The 22,051-nt window shown below is 38.3% G+C and overlaps 1 protein-coding gene across 14 annotated transcripts in view; it reads left to right on the top strand.

Annotated features, from left to right (window-relative positions):
- The window catches only part of ryr1b (ryanodine receptor 1b (skeletal)), a 123,893-nt gene that overhangs the window by 40,902 nt on the left and 60,940 nt on the right, over positions 1-22,051 (top strand). For all 14 annotated transcript variants that reach the window (XM_073853492.1, XM_073853495.1, XM_073853505.1 and 11 more), the window contains 22 exons: positions 5,458-5,625; positions 5,742-5,863; positions 6,038-6,224; positions 7,537-7,672; positions 8,597-8,692; positions 8,776-8,894; positions 10,089-10,222; positions 10,803-11,044; positions 11,118-11,310; positions 11,394-11,610; positions 11,702-11,806; positions 11,890-11,993; positions 12,086-12,169; positions 12,251-12,410; positions 13,205-13,352; positions 13,433-13,638; positions 14,091-14,265; positions 16,708-16,916; positions 17,265-17,614; positions 17,700-17,829; positions 17,922-18,082; positions 20,064-20,226. In XM_073853492.1, the coding sequence (XP_073709593.1) occupies positions 5,458-5,625; positions 5,742-5,863; positions 6,038-6,224; positions 7,537-7,672; positions 8,597-8,692; positions 8,776-8,894; positions 10,089-10,222; positions 10,803-11,044; positions 11,118-11,310; positions 11,394-11,610; positions 11,702-11,806; positions 11,890-11,993; positions 12,086-12,169; positions 12,251-12,410; positions 13,205-13,352; positions 13,433-13,638; positions 14,091-14,265; positions 16,708-16,916; positions 17,265-17,614; positions 17,700-17,829; positions 17,922-18,082; positions 20,064-20,226 (3,609 nt within the window). The remainder of the gene's footprint in view (positions 1-5,457; positions 5,626-5,741; positions 5,864-6,037; positions 6,225-7,536; positions 7,673-8,596; positions 8,693-8,775; positions 8,895-10,088; positions 10,223-10,802; positions 11,045-11,117; positions 11,311-11,393; positions 11,611-11,701; positions 11,807-11,889; positions 11,994-12,085; positions 12,170-12,250; positions 12,411-13,204; positions 13,353-13,432; positions 13,639-14,090; positions 14,266-16,707; positions 16,917-17,264; positions 17,615-17,699; positions 17,830-17,921; positions 18,083-20,063; positions 20,227-22,051) is intronic.

Here is a 22,051-nt window from a genome sequence, read left to right as displayed (position 1 = left end):
TAATAATAATAATAATAAATATAGCTGCAAGCAGCAATTGCGGGGTCAAGCACCTTCAGCGCAATGAGCACCCAAAGCACAGCAAAAACCACACGACGCAGCAAATGCGCAAAGCACAGAAAGCGCGCAATACAGAGCCCGAACCCGAAGCAAAGCAAATGCAGAGCAGGATCACTGCAGTGCGGACCAACAACAGTAAAGATGGGAAAGATATAACACGTGTGGAAAACCAGACAGGTCTAGAAGAACGTGTTAAAGGAAACGCAAAAGGAAATCTCAATAAGTGAAAGTGAGAGTTGGGATCGAACCCATGACCTCAGGTTCCCAAATCATAGCAGTTAACGCATGCGCCACTGAGTAAACGGTTAAACCACTGAGTTGGTGTGTCCAAGCTATAGAATAGAGATATAGAGCTGTAAACATTGATATCCAGCAATTACCAAAAGTGCAGAAATGACAACAAAGAGCACAAATAACTAAAATACAATGTATTGTATGGAAATCACAAAACTTAAGTGAGGAAAAAAATTTAAGACATAAACCACTGCACATGGGTTTGAACCCATGAACTCAGGTTCCCAAGGCACAGCAGTTACCGCATACGCCACTGAGTAAACGATTAAACCACTGACTAGGTGTGTCCAAGCTATAGAATAGAGATATAGAGCTGTAAACATTGATATCCAGCAATTACCAAAAGTGCAGAAATGACAACAGAGAGCACAAATAACTGAAATACAATGTATTGTATGAAAATCACAAAACTTAAGTGAGAAAAAAAAGTTAAGACAAAAACCACTGCACATGGGATTCGAACCCATGAACTCAGGTTCCCAAGGCACAGCAGTTACCACATACGCTACTGAGTAAACGATTAAACAACTGACTTGGTGTGTCCAAGCTATAGAATAGAGATATAGAGCTGTAAACATTGATATCCAGCAATTACCAAAAGTGCAGAAATGACAACAGAGAGCACAAGTAACTGAAATACAATGTATTGTATGAAAATCAATAAACTTAAGTGAGAAAAAAGTTAAGACAGAATATCACTGTACATGGGATTCGAACCCATGACCTCAGGATCTCGTGGCATCTGGTTAACCAGATGCGCAACTCAGTTAACACAGCCCAAAGGGCAGCAAAAAACAGCTTAGGTGCTGCAAGGATTGACATATGCCAATCAACACAGATGCAGAACTGACAGTGCAGAGCAGAACTAACAGAAATACAATGTATATGAGAATCAAAAAGATCAAGTGAGATTGAAGACAAGAAGATCATTCTGTATAGTAATGCTATACAATGTAACATACAGTCACATTAATTTACTATGACAAATAGACAACGGCACAGGCACAGTCAACTTTGGAGTGGTATTTCTAAGAAAGAGAACAGAATATCAAAAATCTGTTCGGTCATTTCTGTGCGGATTGCTCCAAACATTATACGAGCAGCACCTGGCATAAAATAAACAAAATTTGTAAAAGGAGTAGCGAAAAAATCATGTACCAAATGCTTTACAATAACACATGAACAGAATGTTGGAAAATGACAAACGAGGTATCGTTGCAATCGGCATAAACCAGTGAATACAATTTCACAAAGAAATTAATATCAGACAAAGTATTCAGAATTTATAAGCAGTTCCATAAGAACTGTTATAGTTTATAACCCCTAGGTGGCGCTGTACTCTGACTTCCCAGGTACCTTCAGGACATCATGTCGAAGCTCCTTACTAATTTTTGCGCGGATATGTCCAATAGTTAAAAAAATATAACAAATTATGTGAAATTTCAAAATGGCGGACAGGCGGTTCGGTCAAACCCGGCATAATACACATCGACAGATGCGGCATGAGGTAAGCAATCCATAGACATCAAGATCATAATTTTCTGACAAACAGTTCAGAAGTTATGGGCAAAAATAGCCTTTTTTATTATCTCATGACCCATAGGTGGCGCTGTCACCAAATTTGGCATGGACCCCAAGTTCATGGTCCACATGAAGTGTACCAAATTTCATTTGAATTGATCAAAGAATGACTGAGCTACAGCTTCAGAACCATTTTTGCGTCAACCTCGTTAACTTTGCGCATTTACTACTTTTGAACAAAGATAAATATCAAAATTCTGTTCGGTCATTTCTGTGCGGCTCACTCCAAAGATCATCTGTGCCAAATCTCATAAGAATTGAACCACATTTGAAGGAGGAGTAGCGAAAAAACGAAATACTGTACATTTCAAAATGGCCGCTACTGTAATGGGTGGAGTTTTACTGTAAAGTATCAAATTCAATAAGCGGTATGAGAGCAATCACGTGTACTAAGTAGAATTTTCATAGATCAAGCGGATCACCAGTTATAACCATTTGAACATTGAATTTTTGCACTGCTGGTGGCGCTATAGAGTTAGTGCTAGAGACCCCATTTTTGGTCACTTGACTTTTCAGTACCACCTCTACAACTGTGCTAAATTTCATCATTTTCCTATGTACGGTTCATAGGGCTGCCATAGACTCCCATTGCGGAAAAATAATAATAATAATACTGACAATTCCAATAGGTGTCTCAGCACCTTCGGTGCTTGACCCCTAAATATAGCTGCAAGCAGCAACACGGGGTCAAGCACCTTCGGCGCAATGCACACAAAGCACAGCAAGCACACAAAGCACAGCAAGCTCACAATGCACAGCAAGCACACAAAGCACAGCAAGCACAAAAAGCACAGCAAGCACACAAAGCACAGCAAGCACACAAAGCACAGCAGGCACACAAAGCACAGCAAGCTCACAAAGCACAGCAAGCTCACAAAGCACAACCAGCACACAAAGCACAGCAAACTCCCAAAGCACAGCAAGCACACAAAGCACAGCAAGCACACAAAGCACAACAAGAACCACCACAATGCAGAGCAACAACAGCAGACATGGAAAAATAGAACACATGTGAACTACAGACAGGTTGAGAAGAATTGATGAGGAAGAACAAAACTTCATGACTCAGGTGGGATTCGAACCCAGGAACTCAGAATCTCAATGGATCTGGTTAACTAGATGCACCACTCAGTTGACACAGTTCATGAGGCAGCAGACAAGAGATTAGAGAGCTGAAAGGATTAACATATGTCAATCACCAAAGATGCAGGAAAGACACAGCAGAAGCACCACAATGCAGAGCAACAACAGCAAACATGGAAAAATAGAACACATGTGAACTACAGACAGGTTGAGAAGAATTGATGAGGAAGAACAAATATCATGACTCAGGTGGGATTCGAACCCAAGAACTCAGAATCTCTATGCGGTGGCCTTACTCGCCACGCCACTCAGTTGACACAGTTCAAGGGACAGCAGAAAAGAGATTACAGAGATGCAGGATTGATATATGCCAATTACCAAAGATGTAGAAATGACACCACAGAGCAGAAATAACAGAAATACAATGTATATGAGAATCAAAAGGCTCAAGTGAGATTGAAGACAAGAAAAACATTCTGTAGAGCAACGCTATAAAATGTAATATACAGTAATTAACTATGACAAATAGACAACATCACAGGCACGATCAACTTTACAGAGGTATTTCTCAAAAAACTGCCTAGGTGCCAGAAAAATCTGTTCAGTCATTCCTGTGCGGATTGGTCCAAACATTATACCAGCAGAACCTGGCATAAAATAAACAAAATTTGTAAAAGGAGTAGCGAAAAGATCATTTACCATATGCCTTACAATAACACATGAATAGAATGTTGGAAAATGACAAATGAGGTATCGTTGCAATCGGCATAAACCAGTGAATACAATTTCACAAAGAAATTAATATCAGACAAAGTATTCAGAAGTTATAAGCAATTCCATAAGAACTGTTATAGTTTATAACCCCTAGGTGGCGCTGTCCGCTGACTTCCCATGTCCATTCAGGACATCATGTCTAAGCTCCGTACTAATTTTTGCGAGTAGATGTCCAATAGTTCAAAAAATATCACAAATTATGTGAAATTTCAAAATGGCGGACAGGCGGTTCGGTCAAACCCGGCATAATACACATCGACAGATGCGGCATGATGAAAGCAATCCAGAGACATCTACACCATACTACTCTGTCAACCTCTTAATATGTTATCGCAAATAATTGCCTACTTTCATATCTTATTACCCATAGGTGGCGCTGTCACCAAATTTGGCATGAACCCCAAGTTCATGGTCCACATTAAGTGTACCAAAATTCATTTCAATTGATCAAAGAATGACCGAGGTACAGCTTCAGAACCATTTTTGCATCAACCTCGTTAAGTTTGCGCATTTATTACTTTTGAAAAAAGTTAAATATCAAAATTCTGTTCGGTCATTTCTGTGCGGCTCACTACAAAGATCACCTGTGACAAATTTCATAACAATTGCCCCAAATTTGAAGGAGGAGTAGCGAAAAAACTAAATACTGTACATTTCAAAATGGCTGCTACTGTAATGGGTGGAGTCTTACTGTAAGGTATTAAAAACAATAAGCATGAGGAGAGCAATCACGTGTACTAAGTAGAATTTTCATAGATCAAACAGATCTGCAGTTATAACCATTTGAATATTGAATTTTTGCACTGCTGGTGGCGCTATAGAGTTACCGCTAGAGACCCCATTTTTGACCACCTGACTATTTATGACCTCCACTACAACTGTGCCAAATTTCATCATTTTCCTACATATGGTTCATAGGGCTGCCATAGACACCAATGGCTAAGAAGAAGAAAAAAGTACAATTCCAATAGGTGTCTCAGCACCTTCGGTGCTTGACCCCTAATAATAATACTAACAAAAACAATAGGTGTCTCAGCACCTTCGGTGCTTGACCCCTAATAATACTAACAAAAACAATAGGTGTCTCAGCACCTTCGGTGCTTGACCCCTAACTATAGAACACAGAGGGACAGAATACCATTCATTATGATTGTGGAAATATTTTCTATTTAATGTAGTTTCTTTAATTAATATGTATAATATTTATAATAAGTCAATATCAATATAACACAATAATTGAAAATAAAATGACAGTAAGTGGAAATGACAGAATTTATTATCAAAATATGCTAGTCAATCTACTAAAATAGATATTATTTAAAACAGATCTATAGTAAAACTGATATTACATTATTATATACTTTTTTTTTGCATATTTTTTATTGCAAATCTGTCTACCAGATGTTCTCACCATAATTCCTTACATTCAATTTTAGATAGCAATTCTGCATTTTGGTTGCTCTGTCTATTCAAATACAATTTAAATTCTGGAATTCAATTGACACGTTAATTGTCAATTAAATTCTGAATGTTGAATTACCCCATTAAGTGCATTTGGGCAATCAGTTATTCTCCTAAAACCTTTTCTGCTCTTTTTTCCCTTTTCTCTGTGTTTGTCATGTAATGTCCCTCCTATCTTGTGTTGTGCTTGTTCATGGAGAGTAGGAGAAAGTTGAAGGGGCTCAGAAGAAGCGAGATGTAGAAGGAATGGGTGTTCCTGAGATCAAATATGGCGAGTCCATGTGCTTTGTGCAGCATCAGTCCACTGGGCTGTGGCTCACATATGCTGCTCTAGACGCCAAAGCGGCCCGTCTGGGAACAATGAAGAGAAGGGTATAAAGCCATACTACAAACCACCATCTGATGCAAACGGATAAACCTGATGTCATGCATTTTAACCTTTGATATTTGTTGTGGTCTTACATATGAACCATTTGTCTTTATCCTAGGCCATTTTACATCAAGAGGGCCATATGGATGATGCGCTGACTATGTCTCGCTCCCAGACAGAGGAATCTCAGGCTGCTCGGATGATCTATAGCACCACTGGCCTTTTTACACAGTTTATCAAGTATGATTATACCACATAATCTGCATTCATTAATGCTATATATTATGATTACTATTGAATATTAATTACTTTTGATTATATAAAGCAAAATCGATAGTATGATAGTAATCGATAGTCTTTTCATTCGTGTGTGTGGTTGTGTGCATGTGTCCTCTTCTCTCTCTTGTACGTCAAAGGTCTGGACTCTCTGAGTGGGAAGAACAAATCTCCCGGCCCAGTGTCCCTGCCACTGGACGGAGTGATTCTGTCCCTGCAGGATCTAATCCACTACTTCCGGCCTCCGGAGGAGGAGCTGGAACACGAAGAGAAACAGACCAAGCTGCGCTCTCTACGCAACCGACAGAACCTGTTCCAAGAGGAGGTACGTGTGTGTCTTTGTGCCTGTTTGCCTGACAGCCACACTGTTAAAAATTCCTTGTTGCACTTAAATTTTTAAGTTTAATCAAATTCAAACAAATAAGCGTCGCACACCTGAAGTAGATAGGTGCGTAGGATAAGAAGACAAAAAGTCTCGTAACATACACAAAAGGCAATTCCCGCACACTATCTGCTTGCTGAAAATGTTTTTAATAATAGTTGCGTTGCAACGTTTCGATCTTACGATATTCCTCAGGCAACGTTTTCATCGTAAGATCGAAACGTTGCAACGCAACTATTATTAAAAACATTTTCAGCAAGCAGATAGTGTGCGGGAATTGCCTTTTGTGTAAGTTTAATCAAATTGAAATTATAATTTATTTCAACTTTCTTGACTGTTGAGGAATTGCTATAAATTATATAAATAAAGTTGAATGAGCTCAAAGGGATAGTTCACCCACGAATAAAAATTCTGTCTTAATTTTAAGTTAATTATACTTAAAAATTTAAAGAGCACCAATGGTCCGATTCACGATTTGTACATTTGCTTTGGTGTGTAAGTGTATACGATATGCAAAAGGTACAAACCCCAAAGTAAACGATGACGCGAGTTATCGTCTCCAACATAAATCTCTTTTCTTGGACTAAAACAAAGAAACGGATTGTAGGCAACAATTTACTTCCTGGGATTGGTGATGTAGACAAGACCGACATTATCATAATTCCTTCTGCTTTGACTCACAGCCTGTAAGTTAACTCCTGTTGGCATTGCATTGTGATCGAATCTTTCAAACATGGTAAGGAGCGTCACATTTCTGGCTGACCTCAGAGGTATTCAGGCCAATCACAACGTACAGATTAGCTGGCCAATCAGGGACACAGAGCATTTCAGGAATAGATTGAATCTTAAGCTACAAAAATGTACAGTATGTGGAAAATAATGTGTTTTTTAACCATAAACCACGTGAACACATTGTATTGTACCAAATACACAAAATAACGTCGTTTTTAGCAATGAAATACACTGAAAAAAATTATTAAATGAATTTAATCAATTTTTTAAGGTAAGTGGTTGCAATCAATTTATTTAAGCTACATTTAAACAAAAGTTTTATATTTTATTTTACGTTACTAATCTTTTTTTGTTTAAATGTAGCTTAAATAAATTGATTGCAACCACTTACCTTAAAAAATAGATTAAATTCAATGAATCATTTTTTTCAGTGTAGGTGCACTTTAACTGCAACAAGGAATTTTTTACAGTGCATAAAATCATCTTTAATCCCTCTTTACCTAATGTTTATTTCGTTTCATAGGGGATGATCACCATCGTGCTGGATTGTATCGATCGCCTGAATGTCTACAACACTGCTGCACACTTCTCTGAGTTTGCAGGCGAGGAGGCGGCTGAATCTTGGAAGGAGATTGTCAATCTGCTTTATGAACTGCTTGGTGAGACGTTCATAACAGACAATGATCCACCAATGTAAACATCCCAACCCAAGCATGTTTCATATAAAGGGTATACACATGACGTCACCTTCGGCGAATGTGACTGCGGTTACGCCCACTGAGTGGCAAAGGAGAGAGCGGCACAATTTGTGTACAGTGTGAAATCAGCGAAAACACGAGGAAAACTTGTCTAAATGGGAAAAAGCTGTTGTGCTGATTCTATGCTTTAGAATGTAGTGAAATAAAAATTTTCCCCAATACAAACACCCTAATAAAGCACAGATGTTTGGAAAATGTAACTAATATAACTAAGTATTGTCCACCTCTGCTATCAAGTCCAACTAAATTCAATTTAAGCTGATAATAGTCAGTTTTACTGGCATTCTCGCAGCAGTCGCTATGAAAACCAGCCATTTTGTTGAACATTTACCACTCAACAGGGCGTGCTCCGGTGTGGTCATGTGGAAAAGTGACATCAATGCATACCTTGATACACTGTTAGAAAAAAATGGTATAAAAGCAGTCCCATATTAGTTCCGAATATGTACCATTTAGCTGCATCTAATATGCACCCTTTAGGTACAAAGGTGTACGTTTTAAAAGGGTAGAGCCCCAGTGACAGGTTTTGCACCTTTTGTCTGACACAGTAATGCCCTCATCTACTGCTACCACAGCATTCATTATAAGCATTATAAGCTTTCATTTTTGTACCATGGACTAACATGCTAATCCTAGCATCCTTTACCCTAGGTACCATGTCGAGGTCATTACCAAAATGCTTGTCTACCGTGTGTATTTGTTTCATTTTGTGACAGAAAGTAAAAAGTGTTAATGTTGATGTTATTTAGTATTTTCCTTGATTATGTGCAATGAATTGTCTGAACAGAAGAATGTGTCTTTGAATGCATCTGTGTGTTTTTGCAGCTTCTTTGATCAGAGGAAACCGTTCTAACTGTGCTTTGTTCTGTGATAATCTGGACTGGCTGGTCAGTAAACTGGATCGTCTGGAAGCTTCTTCAGGCATACACCTTCACACAAAACACTATCGAAAGCTAAGAAGGACACTTTCTTCTGTGTCTTATCTCTTTCTCGTCCATCTTCAGGCATTCTAGAGGTGCTGTACTGTGTTTTGATTGAAAGTCCTGAAGTCTTGAACATCATCCAGGAGAACCACATCAAGTCTATCATTTCTCTCTTAGACAAACATGGTCGAAATCATAAGGTCTGTTATGCGATATATAAAATTGATTTTCTCATTTATTATTATTATTTTTTATTATTATATTTACAAAGCAATTACAAACCAAATAGGTACAATATAAACTCTTGTTACAAAACTAATATTTGTATCTTATAAAATACATACATAAAGGGTAGAAGAACATGGGGCATATAAATATATATATATATATATATATATATATATATATATATATATATATATATATATATATATATATATATATATATATATATATATATATATATATATTCAAAAGAATATTATTATTACACAATTTTAAAGATTTATAAAAGAGATTTAACTCATTCCACCAATGTGTTATGTTAGGACTTACTTTGAAAAACGGCATTTATGTATGAAATATTTACTTATCAGGATGATGTTGTTAATGCCAAAGTCCATAGATATGTACACTAGATGTCGCCTTGGCTACGGCAGTTCATTGGACCAAATGCGTCAAACAGAGCCGCCATCTTAAAACGGGGGAATCCCGCATCAGCGTCATTGTAGGCAATGGTGTAACGGGAATAAAATCACCATAAATCGTCATGAATGCGATTTTCTTTGTTTTCTTTTGGTTCGTTTCAACAGTCAGACATATATTTAGCATTGGGTCAAGAAAAAATTTAAAATTTAGAAAATTGACTTTTTCTAACTGTAATGCATAGTGCTAGTAGCCCTAACATCCATAAGCAGCACAAAAGTCCGGCATCGTCCATGAATTCGAAGTACAGGTGGAGATAGGAGCTTTACCCAGATACTTCCAATCACAAGACCCCTGTCCTAAGATGTCGGTGGTTTTGACGCATGCTCAGAACCCCAAGGCGACATCTAATGTATATATCTATGGCCAAAGTCATTGATGATATCATTGCGAAAAATTCCAAATTTTATATCATTAATTGTTAGATTCATTACCTGAATTCCTTTGGACACAAGTAATTGTATAAGGTCCAGCCAAAACCTCTGTACGATTTCACACGCACCAAACAGATGATCTAAATCTTCTGGTTCCTTTTCACAAAAGCTACAGTTTCCTACATCCATTTTGAATCTTTGTTTCAAGAAATCATTAGTTGGATAAATCCTATTCAAAATTTTAAATTGCATTTCTTTCATCTTCATTTATTTACTCATTTAACATCTCACCCTCTTCTTCTTTTATTTGGTCAGGTTTTAGATGTACTGTGCTCTCTCTGTGTATGTAACGGTGTGGCTGTGAGGTCCAATCAGAACCTCATCACAGAAAATTTGCTTCCGGGTCGTGACCTCCTGCTGCAGACTAACATTGTTAACTATGTATCAAGGTAATGTTTTAACAGATGAGATCTGTCGTTCAATTTCAGAATAATGACTAAAGCATTACAGAGCAGACTCTACCAAAAAGACCAGCCTAAATCGCAATAAATTCAAGTTGGTTAATACTAGTTTGTTGCTGGTCTACTTATTGGACCAACATAGGCATGCTATTAACCAGCATGCTTACAGTTATTTACCTTATTTTTAACTTCACAAGGCTTATCTAGTAATGTTGGTTGACCAGCTAGTGGTCAGCAAGGTTTTTCACAGCACCACCAGCGTCCAAAACAACAACATGCTATTTTTCAGCAAGGAAGCTTTTATTCCTAAAGATTTACTGCATTGAATGTGACCTTGCCTGTGAAAACTCAACTAAAATATTATTTATTTTCTACATAAAATCATACTACATAAGAGAATTTTGATATATTTAATATAGGCTAAGTAAGGCCAGGTCGAAGTCTGAAATTAATTTAAAATCAGTCAAATCAAACTTTAATGCTCCTTATTTGATTATAAGACTTGGATTTTACAGGTAGGGTGAAAGATTTTATAGCATGTACTCTCTAAATGTCGCTCTCTTTACAGTCTAAGGCCAAATATCTTCTTGGGCACCTGTGAAGGTTCCACCCAGTACAAAAAATGGTATTTTGAGGTGATGGTGGACCACGTAGAGCCGTTTGTGACACCTCAGGCGACCCATCTGCGTGTGGGCTGGGGCATGACTGAGGGCTACAGTCCATACCCAGGAGGAGGAGAGGGCTGGGGTGGCAATGGTGTGGGAGATGACCTCTACTCTTATGGCTTTGATGGCCTTCACCTGTGGTCAGGTAAATGTGGTGACCCAAGGGGATTTTCTACACACGGTGCATTTGAATGTTTACACATGTTTGTTCTATTTAGGTCACGTGTCACGTCAGGTGGCTGCACCCAACCAGCACATCCTGGCGGCTGATGATGTCGTGAGCTGCTGTCTGGATCTGAGCGTGCCCAGCATCTCCTTCCGTATCAATGGTCATCCGGTCCAGGGGATGTTTGAGAACTTCAACCTTGATGGCTTGTTCTTCCCTGTCATTAGCTTCTCTGCTGGAGCGAAGTAAATAATGTTGATGTTAATTCATTTGTATTGCGGCATCCTTCATATATGAATCATCTCTCAATCCATCTGTCAATCCTCAGAGCTCGCTTTCTTTTGGGTGGACGCCATGGTGATTTTAAGTTCCTGCCACCTCCCGGTTACGCACCGTGCTACGAAGCTCTTCTCCCCAAAGACAGAATGCGTATCGAACCCATTAAAGAGTATAAGCATGACTTCAACGGAGTCCGAAACCTACTGGGTCCCACACAGTCCCTCACGCACACCTCATTTACTCCCTGTCCTGTTGACACTGCCCAGGTAAACAGACACTCTTTTACTCTCAATTTCTTTTGCTTTTCAACAAAGCTTTTATCCAGAAATCAATGAAGGTGTTTTCCCTAATTTGTAGATCGTGCTACCTCCTCATTTGGAGCGCATCAGAGAGAAGCTTGCAGAAAACATTCACGAGCTTTGGGCTGTGACCCGTATTGAACAGGGCTGGACCTATGGAATTGTAAGTCTTGGACAAACACTCACTTTAACTTCATAAATATTAAAGACTGCATACTAAGTTGCTGTTCGAATTGATTCTCTCAGTTCAGGGACGATAATAAGAAGTTACACCCATGCCTGGTGGATTTCCAGAGTCTTCCTGAACCTGAGAGGAACTATAATCTTCAGATGTCTGGAGAGACCCTAAAGTGATTATCTTAATTTTAAAATTTGTCTATCTGCTCTCATGTCAATTTATTTACAGTATCCGTTTCCTTTAAATGCTTTCTTCTTCCTCCAGAACCCTCTTAGCTCTTGGTTGCCATGTAGGCATGGGAGATGAGAAAGCAGAGGAGAACCTCAAGAAGATTAAATTGCCTAAAACGTATGTACATCTAAAGCACATGATACTTTATGGTTCTTGAAAATGTATAACCATTTAGTATTTGCTTTGCTTTTTCCGCAGGTATGTGATGAGCAGCGGATACAAGCCAGCTCCTCTAGACATCAGTCATGTCAAACTGACGCCCAACCAGAACCAGCTGGTGGAGAAGCTGGCAGAAAACGGGCACAATGTTTGGGCGCGGGACAGAGTGAGACAGGGCTGGACCTACAGCATTGTGCAGGTAGATTCTGATTTGGTCTTAAAGGTACACTCCGCCTTTTTTTTGAAAATATGATAATTTTTCAGCTCCCCTAGAGTTAAACATTTGATTTTTACCGTTTTGGAATCCATTCAGCAGATCTCTGGGTCTGGCAGTACCACTTTAAGCATAGCTTAGCACAATCCATTGAATCCGATTAGTCCATTTGCATTGTGCTCAAAAATGACCAGAGTTTCGATATTTTTCCTATTTAAAACTTGACTCTTGTGTAGTTACATCGTGTAAAGGACTTTGCTGCTGTAACATGGCTGCAGCAGGCCCAATGATATTACGCAGCGCCCGAAAATAGTCTCCTTGGTAACTTTCAATAGCAGGGAACTATTTTCGGGCACTGCGTAATATCATTGCGGCAGCAAAGTCCAGCAAAAAGTGAAGTGTCCCTTTAAAATTCTGTCATTATTTACTTACTCTCATGTTGTTAAGCATGTAAACATTTCTTTATTCTGATAAACAAAATAAAAAAATTGAAAATTGTTTATAACCAGGCTAATCAGAGGCCCCATTGACTTCCATTCTATTTTTTCCCAATGTGGAAGTCAATGGGTCCTCTGATCGGTTTGGTTACAAACACTCCTCAAAATATCTTCTTTTGTTTATCAGAATAAAGAAACCTTTACAGGTTTGTAACAACATGAGTGAGAAAATGATGACAATTTAGATTTTTGGGTGAACTATCCCTTTAATAAATACTTGAAAAGGAGAGCAGTATGTCTCTGTATCTCGGGTGTAAATTTTGCACGTTTTCTGACACTCAGGACATCATGAATAAGCGTAACCCTCGTCTGGTGCCGTACAACCTGCTGGACGAGAGAACTAAAAAAACCAACAGAGACAGTGTGAACAACGCTGTACGCACTCTGATTGGTTATGGATACAACATTGAACCCCCAGATCAGGAGAGCAGTAAGTCTCTTTTTTAGCTTTCCTGAACATTAACAAAGAAATTCCTGTTTAAGCAATCATTAACTGTATTTTTCTCTCAGGTGGTCAAGGAGTTGACAACACACGTGGAGATAAAGTGCGTATCTTCAGGGCTGAGAAGCAATATGCTGTTACATCAGGAAAATGGTATTTTGAGTTTGAGGCCGTAACCACAGGAGAGATGAGGGTGGGTTGGGCCCGGCCAAACGTCCGTGCCGACATTGAACTTGGTTCTGACGAGTTGGCCTACGTCTTTAATGGAAACAGGGTCAGTGGTGTCATATTCATATCTGCTTATGTTGTTGTTTCTTATCTTTTTGGGATCTATTGTTAGTAGGGTTGTCAAAAGATTAATCATTAATAATCGCATACAAAATAAAAGTTTGTGTTTGCATAATATATTTGCGTGTGTATATGTATATATGTATATATTTTTACATTTATATATAAAATACAATATATCTAAATCTTAATAAATATATATATATATATATATATATATATATATATATATATATATATATATATATATATATATATATATATATATATATATATATATATGAATTCTTAAATACTAAATAATTACATTATTATTTTGGATGTGATTAATCTTTTGACAGCCCTACTTTTTAGCTACCTTTTTTTAAAATTTGCCGATAAATCATTTAAAATTGTTGCAATAAATGCTAAATTATTCTCCTATTTTCTGTCCCACAGGCCCAGCGATGGCACATCGGAAATGATCCTTTTGGGCGTCAGTGGCAGCCGGGTGATGTGGTGGGCTGTATGATAGATTTGACTGAAATGAACATCATGTTCACTCTGAACGGAGAGATGCTGATCAGCGATTCTGGATCTGACATGGCCTTCAAAGACATTGAGATTGGAGATGGTGAGGATTTGTCCTATAAAGGGGGTCTAGGGAGAGGTTATCACAAAGTTCAGTATATTTTAAGAGAAAATTTTACTAAGCTTTGCTTTTGCTATTTAGCCGGTCGGGAAAGTCTGCAGTTATTTTGGGTTGAGTCTCAGGAGGATTAGTTTCCAGGACATGTTTAATGATACATTTACCCCTGATGGTTGTTTTTGTAGTTTATTTCTGTTTAGGAAAGTGCTTTGAGCTATTAAAGAAACAGTTCACTCCAAAGTCAATTTTATCATTATTTACTCACTCACAATTGTTGTTTTATACAAATGTGTAGTGTTCTCAGAAAGGGAGCTTTATATTTGTGCATATAATCTCAGTCAAATGTTTCCAGTTTACATCTGAAAGTGACTTTATTGTAACAAAAATTATTTTTGGGAGACAATACCACTTTAAATATTTGTCACCACTTCTTATATGGGTCACAAACTTTGTCCCCCCATTTACCTTTATTATATGAGATTATATAGGCCTCGTACACACTGCAAAGTTTCGGGAGTGACAACCGCATTTAAGTGCCCTAAATGTTCGTTTCATGTCTGTATGGAACAAGACTCACTCCTGAAAATGTGATGATTGACACAGAAATAACCACGTTCTGACGTCTCGAATGCTTATCACTCACAGCTTTGACCAAAATAATTTAACAGCGTTATGTTTTGCCATAAACCTCCCTCTTGGCGTTGTGCATTGTACGCATCTTTGAGGCTGCTCCACGGCGGGGCTGTCTTGCAGTGTTGCCAGGTCCTCGTCTCTTTTGTACGTACATACCGTTTTGGCGCATAACTGGTAATGCTTTTGGTTTTGAAGCGATCAAGTTTTCGGTGTTATTAAAGTGTGAAGATGCCGGTCCCAATATTTTGATCTTTGAGGTAAAGCATTTGAATTTATTTCGGTTTATTATTGGATTTTTCTTGTTTGCTGCTTTTTCGTGCAAGATTTGGCAACACTAGTCAGAAAACGTTCGTGCCTTGTCATTTTCTGCACAGTGCATACAGAAGACTTTTCCTCATTCAAGGCATTTCTTTTTTCAGAAGAGAGACCTGTCATGTCTATGATGCACATGTTATACTTTATTAACTACTAGTTGTTCAGTTCGGTTATGAACACACTATGCAGAGTTTCTGTAAATGCGGTTGTCACTACCTGCATTTTGCGGGAGTTAATTCGGTTGTAGAATGCAGTTGTCAGTCCCGTAAATGACTGAACTGTGTGTGTACAGAGCAGGATTAAGCATTAAAGGTGCAGTGTGTAATTTTTAAAATCTCTTGACAGAAATGCAAAATAATATAAAAAACGATATTATCAGGGGTGTATAAAGACCTTTTTAAAATGAACCATTATATGTTTTTATTACCTTAGAATGAGACATTTTTATCTACATCAGAGGGTCCCCTTACGTGGAAGTCGCCCCATTTTGTGACGCCATGTTTCTACAGAAGCCCTTAACGGTCAAACTTTTTTACTAAGTTGTCTCCGACAATGACATGTTTTTCCGATGGCGGCTACCGTAGCTTCTCTATGCGTTTCAAAAGCAAGGGGTGAGCAGTGGACTGAGCCGTTGGTTGCAATTCGCAACATCACCACTAGATGCTGCTAAAATTTACACACTGCACCTTTAAAAGGTGAACTGACAGCCGAATTAATATGCAGTGTGTACGGGACCATTGAGTACCCAGAAAAATTAACTGTTATAAGGGTCTGGAGTTGCTTTAAGAATAAGATTGTGCTGACCCTGGACCACATAACCAGCCATAATGGTGTTTTTGTTATAAAAATAAAAAAAATCAAAACAATTGAGAAAATCGCCTTTAAAGGGGGCATATCATGATCATGTGAGTTATTCCATGTTTAAGTACTATAATTGGGTCCCCAGTGCTTCTATCAACAAAGAAAATGTGAAAAAAATCAACCCAGTAACTTAGTTTTGGTAAACCATTCTCTGCAAGCATGTAAAAAATATGTCATTGAAATTTGGCTCCCCATGTGATGTCAGAAGGGGATAATACTGCCCCTTATTCTGCACTATCCAACCACAGCACTGCCATTTAGTGCAGAGATCAGCTTATTTGCATTTTAAAGGACTACAAAGTGTCCATTTTAACGCTATAATAAATTATTATTATTATATAACATTTTGAGCTAGAAGTTAAAATTTTTATATATTTGTGGTAGGAAATGTACAAAATATTTCCATTGATTGAACATGATCCTTACTTGATATCCTAATGATTTTAGCATAAAAAAATCTATAATTTTGACCCATACAATGTATTGTTGGCTATTACTACAAATATACCCGTGCTTCTTATGACTGGTTTTGTGGTCCATGGTCACATATAGCTTAAAAAGCCAAAGCACTTGTTTTCTCTATAAAAGAGTCTTAATTTTGTGTTCTCTTGGCTTCAGGTTTTATTCCAGTCTGCACATTAGGTCTGTCTCAGGTGGCCCGTATTAACCTGGGTCAGAATGTGAGCAGTCTGCGTTACTTCGCCATCTGTGGGCTCCAAGAAGGTTTTGAGCCATTCGCTATCAACATGAAGAGAGATATTACCATGTGGTTCAGTAAAAGCCAGCCCCAGTTTGTTCCTGTGCCTACTGACCACAATCACATTGAGGTACTAACTAGATATCAGTGCCTAACATATGAGAGTATTCTGTTTATCACTTCTATACATTTAACTACAAATACTGTAGGTAATCCAGTTGTTTTGTTATTTTATACATACAACCATCAATGCATGCTGTAAAGTAAATATAACCTTGATATATTTAATATTGAGTAAAGTAAGTAAAATTAAATAAAACTTTTATGCTCCTAATCTCATAATTAGATTATGAGACTTTAGCCTGGATTTATAAACAGGGTCACATATTGTAATACATATCACTAATCTGTCTTAAATGAGATTTACTACTTGTGTGCAGATAAAGATACCTCTCTGTATTTTTGTATCCGCCTGCAGGTGTCTCGTGTGGATGGAACCGTGGACAGCGCCCCCTGTTTGAAAATAACCCATAAGACATTTGGGTCGCAGAATGCTAACACAGACATGTTGTTCTTCAGGCTGAGCATGCCTGTGGAGTTTCACCTGACCTTCAAAGTGCCTGCAGGCACCACTCCTCTAACACGGACCCTCACCATCCCAGAAGAAGAGGTGGTGGAGGTGGACCCCGACTCTGATTTTGAGGTCCTGAAAAAGTCAGCCAGTCGCAAAGAGCAGGAGGAGAAGGACAAGGAACCGTCTGTGCCCAAAGATCTTCCCATTAAGGAGAATGACAAAGATACTGCATCCGAAAAAGGAAAGAAGAAAGGGTGAGAGTTTTTAGTGTAAACTGTGGCTAATGAAAGGCCTCACATTATGAATATAATTGAATATAACTCGATGGTCCTCCCACAGTTTTCTGTTTAAAGCTAAAAAGGCGGCCATGATCGCCCCTCCGCCACCTCCTCCAATCATGCCCCGTTTGTTCGAGGACGTTGTGCCGGATGACCGTGACGACCCCGAGATCATTCTCAACACCACCACAGTCAGTCCAACATCTTCATCGCAAGATCTATCAGACATAACACACGCGCACATTTTTCACCAATCTTTCTATTTGTTTTCTTTACCATGCAGTACTATTACTCCGTGCGTATCTTTGCTGGGCAAGAGCCAAGCGGAGTGTGGGTCGGCTGGGTCACCCCAGACTTCCACATGTATGATCTCAACTTTGACCTGTCTAAGGTCCGTACTGTCACACTAACAGTCGGAGATGACAAGGGTAACATACATGACAGGTAAGGTTTGTTTCAAGTAGCATGAAATTTTCTTTACTGTGCTGAATTTTAATGTCATGTGAAATGTGTCCGGATGGCGGCAAACACAAAGCTATTGAACCATTACAGAGGGACAGTTAGTTATAACGTTGGCTGCGTTCGAAAACTCTTAATTGCTGCCTTCTGTGGCAGCTTTCCAAGGTAGGAAGGCATCAAGGTCCGAATCCAATTTTAGGTTTATTTCTTTACTCCTGAGATCTTGTCCCACAATGTTTGCGCCCCTCGGGAATGTGATTGGTTGAGCCTGGTTGAGTTCGAAAAAATAAAATGGCGGCCAAGAAAGCAGCTGGAGCACAAATTTAGTGTAAATAAATGTAAATTTTCACTTTTTACACCTTTTAATTGCATGTTTAGCGATAAATTAATATTTTAGTTTTCAAATATGTGATTAGTTATCACAAAGGCGCTCTCTGTTTATATTTAAAACACGCTGCCTTTGAAGTGTGTGCGAAAGCGTTTCTCTTAGCTGCCTTCATGCCGCCGAAGTCATTGCCTCATGAGGCAGCGAGGCAACAAGTCAGCTGCCTAAGTTTTTGGACGCAGCCATTGTGCAAATGTTGATCATGGTGATGTAAGCGTCACCAACCATCAGGAATGAAAAGTTGAAAAAATAATTTTTAGTCTGAAAAAAGTAAAAGTATGACATCAGACAGCTGTAATAAATGTGATATATTTAGATTTTACTATACACAAAGTTTGACGGCTTTTTTGGGGGTGGGGGGTATAACAAATCTAAATCTTTAACTTTAAGATACATATATGTATATGAAGAGTTTGGTTCCCAAACACAAAAAAACGCATTAAAAAAATAGTTACAGCCAAAATCAGTATTTTATCTGGTCAGTATTAAAAAGTAAATTCTTAATTTTACACAAAATCGATATCTGCTGTGTTATTCTGTCATCTTTTCTCTCCTTTTTTCCAAACCGCAACAAACTCTTCTTCTCTGCAGAATGCAATAAATCCGCTCAACAAATCACAGCGCACCATTCCACGCATTGTAAACAATAACTTAAATACACATAGAATCCTAGTTTTCCTCATCTAGTTTGTACTTCATGATCAACAAACAAATAAAAACTAAAAAAATATTTTGTTGGCATTAATAAACTTGTGGTGGTTTTCTGTGGCGGGGAAGAAACGTAAGCCATCAAAATCGAATTATTTACGTGAGAGGCACTCGGGTGAAGGAAAAATGTCGGCTGTTGCTTGTTCTCACACAACAGCATCAAGCTTCTGTCAACACATTGACCGCAGAGGATCTTAAAAACCTTTCCATTATTTTACTCAAAGTCAAAAAATCGAGCAGGACCAAAACATTTTAGAGCTGAACGCTGTCAATAAAGTTCAGAGACGACGTCCCAAGTACAACAGCAGCAATGACAGTGATCTTAAAGGTATTGCGGAGGATTTTCTTTTTCCGGGTGGATCATCAAGACTATTGGTCCTCCTAGTTGTCAATCAGGAGTCTTGCGCAATTGTATTTTTTAAAAAAGTGGAGAAGGCGGTTCTTTTCTAAAATTCGAGAAAATCCTCCGCTATACCTTTAATATGACAAAGTAAGTGTTTTGGTTAATGCCATTAATGTTTATTTTTAATCAGTGTATACCACTAATCAACTAAATGAATATAACATGGCAAAGATGAATGCACATTTATATATTGATTCATTAGATTTATAGCATTTTGAAAAAAACAATTTGCGGAAAAAAATCTGTTTTTATAATAAATCTTTGAAAATCAAATTATGGATTTTATTTTTTTATTTTTTTATAACCTAAAGATGCTATGTGAATGTTGTAACAGAAAATAGTGTTTTTCATCTTGTCATTTTCTTATTAGTCAAAATGGTTATATTGGGTTTTGGAACCAAACTCTTCATATTATATTTCATATATTTAATCAATGAAGTTTTCGTATATTGATTTTGTTTATGTCTCAGTATACGGAGAAGTAACTGCTACATGGTGTGGGGAGGAGAGTTCGGCAGCAGCACCCAACAGCGGTTCAGCCAGGAGGATCTGGTGATTGGTTGCTTGGTTGACCTGGCAGCAGGTCTCATGACTTTCACAGCCAATGGGAAGGAGATCAATACTTTCTATCAGGTAGATGCAGGTGATATCTAAGAAGGTTTATTTAAAGCAACACCAAAGAGATTTTTTTACCTTAAAATAATGTTTCCAAAATAGTTTCAGTCGTTCATCCACTCGAAACAGGGTGAACGGCACTTTCACATTCGCTTTGCAGCCCTCTATCGGCCAAAACCGCAAGTTTCCAATCGTCGGGTCGCAGTCCTGTAGTTCGAGTTGTAGCGAATTTCTGCGGGAGGAGGGAAATAACGTTATTTGAAACACTATGAACCTCCGACCGAAACACTACGGGGATTCCCAAGGGAATCTTAGATTTTAGCTCAAAAGGGAATATTATGTATAATTAACTGTAATTAATTATACAAGTTTATCAGGTTTTACCTGGCGTAGCAGAATTAATAATAACAATTAATTAATATGTTCGTCCACCAAAGACATATATCCATAATCGTATATTAACGTCTAAGAAATGTTAATTTCATGGCCTTTAAAATTAACCTTCTCACTGATATACAGTGCTACTCGCAGCGTGTAGCTGGATCAAAAGGCAGAAATAGTGACTTTAATTTCATGAGCATTGAACACAGAAACAATTCAATTGTGAAAATGCAAACCGGTTTATTAACTATAAAATGAAGTACACATAACGACTAACTAAACATACACACATACAATAACATAAAACATAGATGAGAAAGAAAAGATTGAGAAAGCTAGAGAGAGAGAGTAAAGATTGGCAAAGCACTATTGCTTAACATCTGCACAAACCATCGGATAATCTCTAAGGATCGCCTTAATTTTCATAAGGGGTAAAACTTGAACATCAGCGAGTAAAACGAGTTTATACTTGCTTTGGCTCTTTGTGATGCGGTGCGAAGTTTCTTATGCTCGCGATGCGAGCAAGGAGAGAGAGAGAGAATCCAGGTGTGTTCGTTTAAGATGGAAGTCCGTAAGTTGTTTCGTAGGGCGGATTGGTCCGCGGGGTTTTCCGAACTCTAGCGCAAAGCCAGGAAAGACTGTCCTGAAGAGACAGGGCTCAGAGAAAAGATGATGAATCCGAGGGACTCTGGGTGAGTCTCAGCGAGTTTCCAAACTGCGCTGACGGGTTACCTGGGTAACCGGGCGATTGAGCGCTCATGAGTGAACTAAGCCACTGACTGAGATACTGAGCGAATCGTTCGAATTGAGCTATTGAGCGAACTGAGCAATTGAGCAATGATGGCTTGGGCGATAGGCCGTTTTGACCTTTCACACGCCCAGCCCATTTTGGGTGTACGGCCAATGTGTGAAGTGTTCGATTGCGCGGGGAAACAAGCCTTTGTTCTTTCAGACAACACATTTGCGTAATTGCATAATGATACAAGTTTGTTCCCATAACTCTTCAAATCGATATTAAATGACATTGATGCGGCTTATGGTAATATGATACATAGAAATGATTGGGAAATAAAGAGTAGATTAATTTGATACTAGACAAGACATGGGTTTAAGATCACGTTGAATAATAATTTCATACCTAAGATATGAACCATGCTACAGTGAATAAAATCTAACTAAAGTGTTAACACACAGTTACATCACACATACATGATCATGCAGTAAAGGGATATAACATATATATATATATACATTTAAACAGCTCATTGGGATCTTTAAATGTGGTTTCATCACAGACATACAGTCTGTGCCCCCTGTTGTGTCTCTGGCGATATTCGTTTGAACGGCTCTGATGGAATTCCTTTGAACGTCCTTTTACGACGGCATTTGTTTTAATTGTTGCCCACTTTACAGCCTTGATAGGTGGTAGATATCTGGGTGATTGTGTTATCAGGACACAGGG

Source organism: Misgurnus anguillicaudatus, chromosome 15 (genome assembly GCF_027580225.2).
Source record: "Misgurnus anguillicaudatus chromosome 15, ASM2758022v2, whole genome shotgun sequence".
In the NCBI taxonomy this organism is placed as follows: domain Eukaryota; kingdom Metazoa; phylum Chordata; class Actinopteri; order Cypriniformes; family Cobitidae; genus Misgurnus; species Misgurnus anguillicaudatus.
Note: the sequence above shows the minus strand (reverse complement) of the source record. Positions and strands in the feature narration are given on the sequence as shown.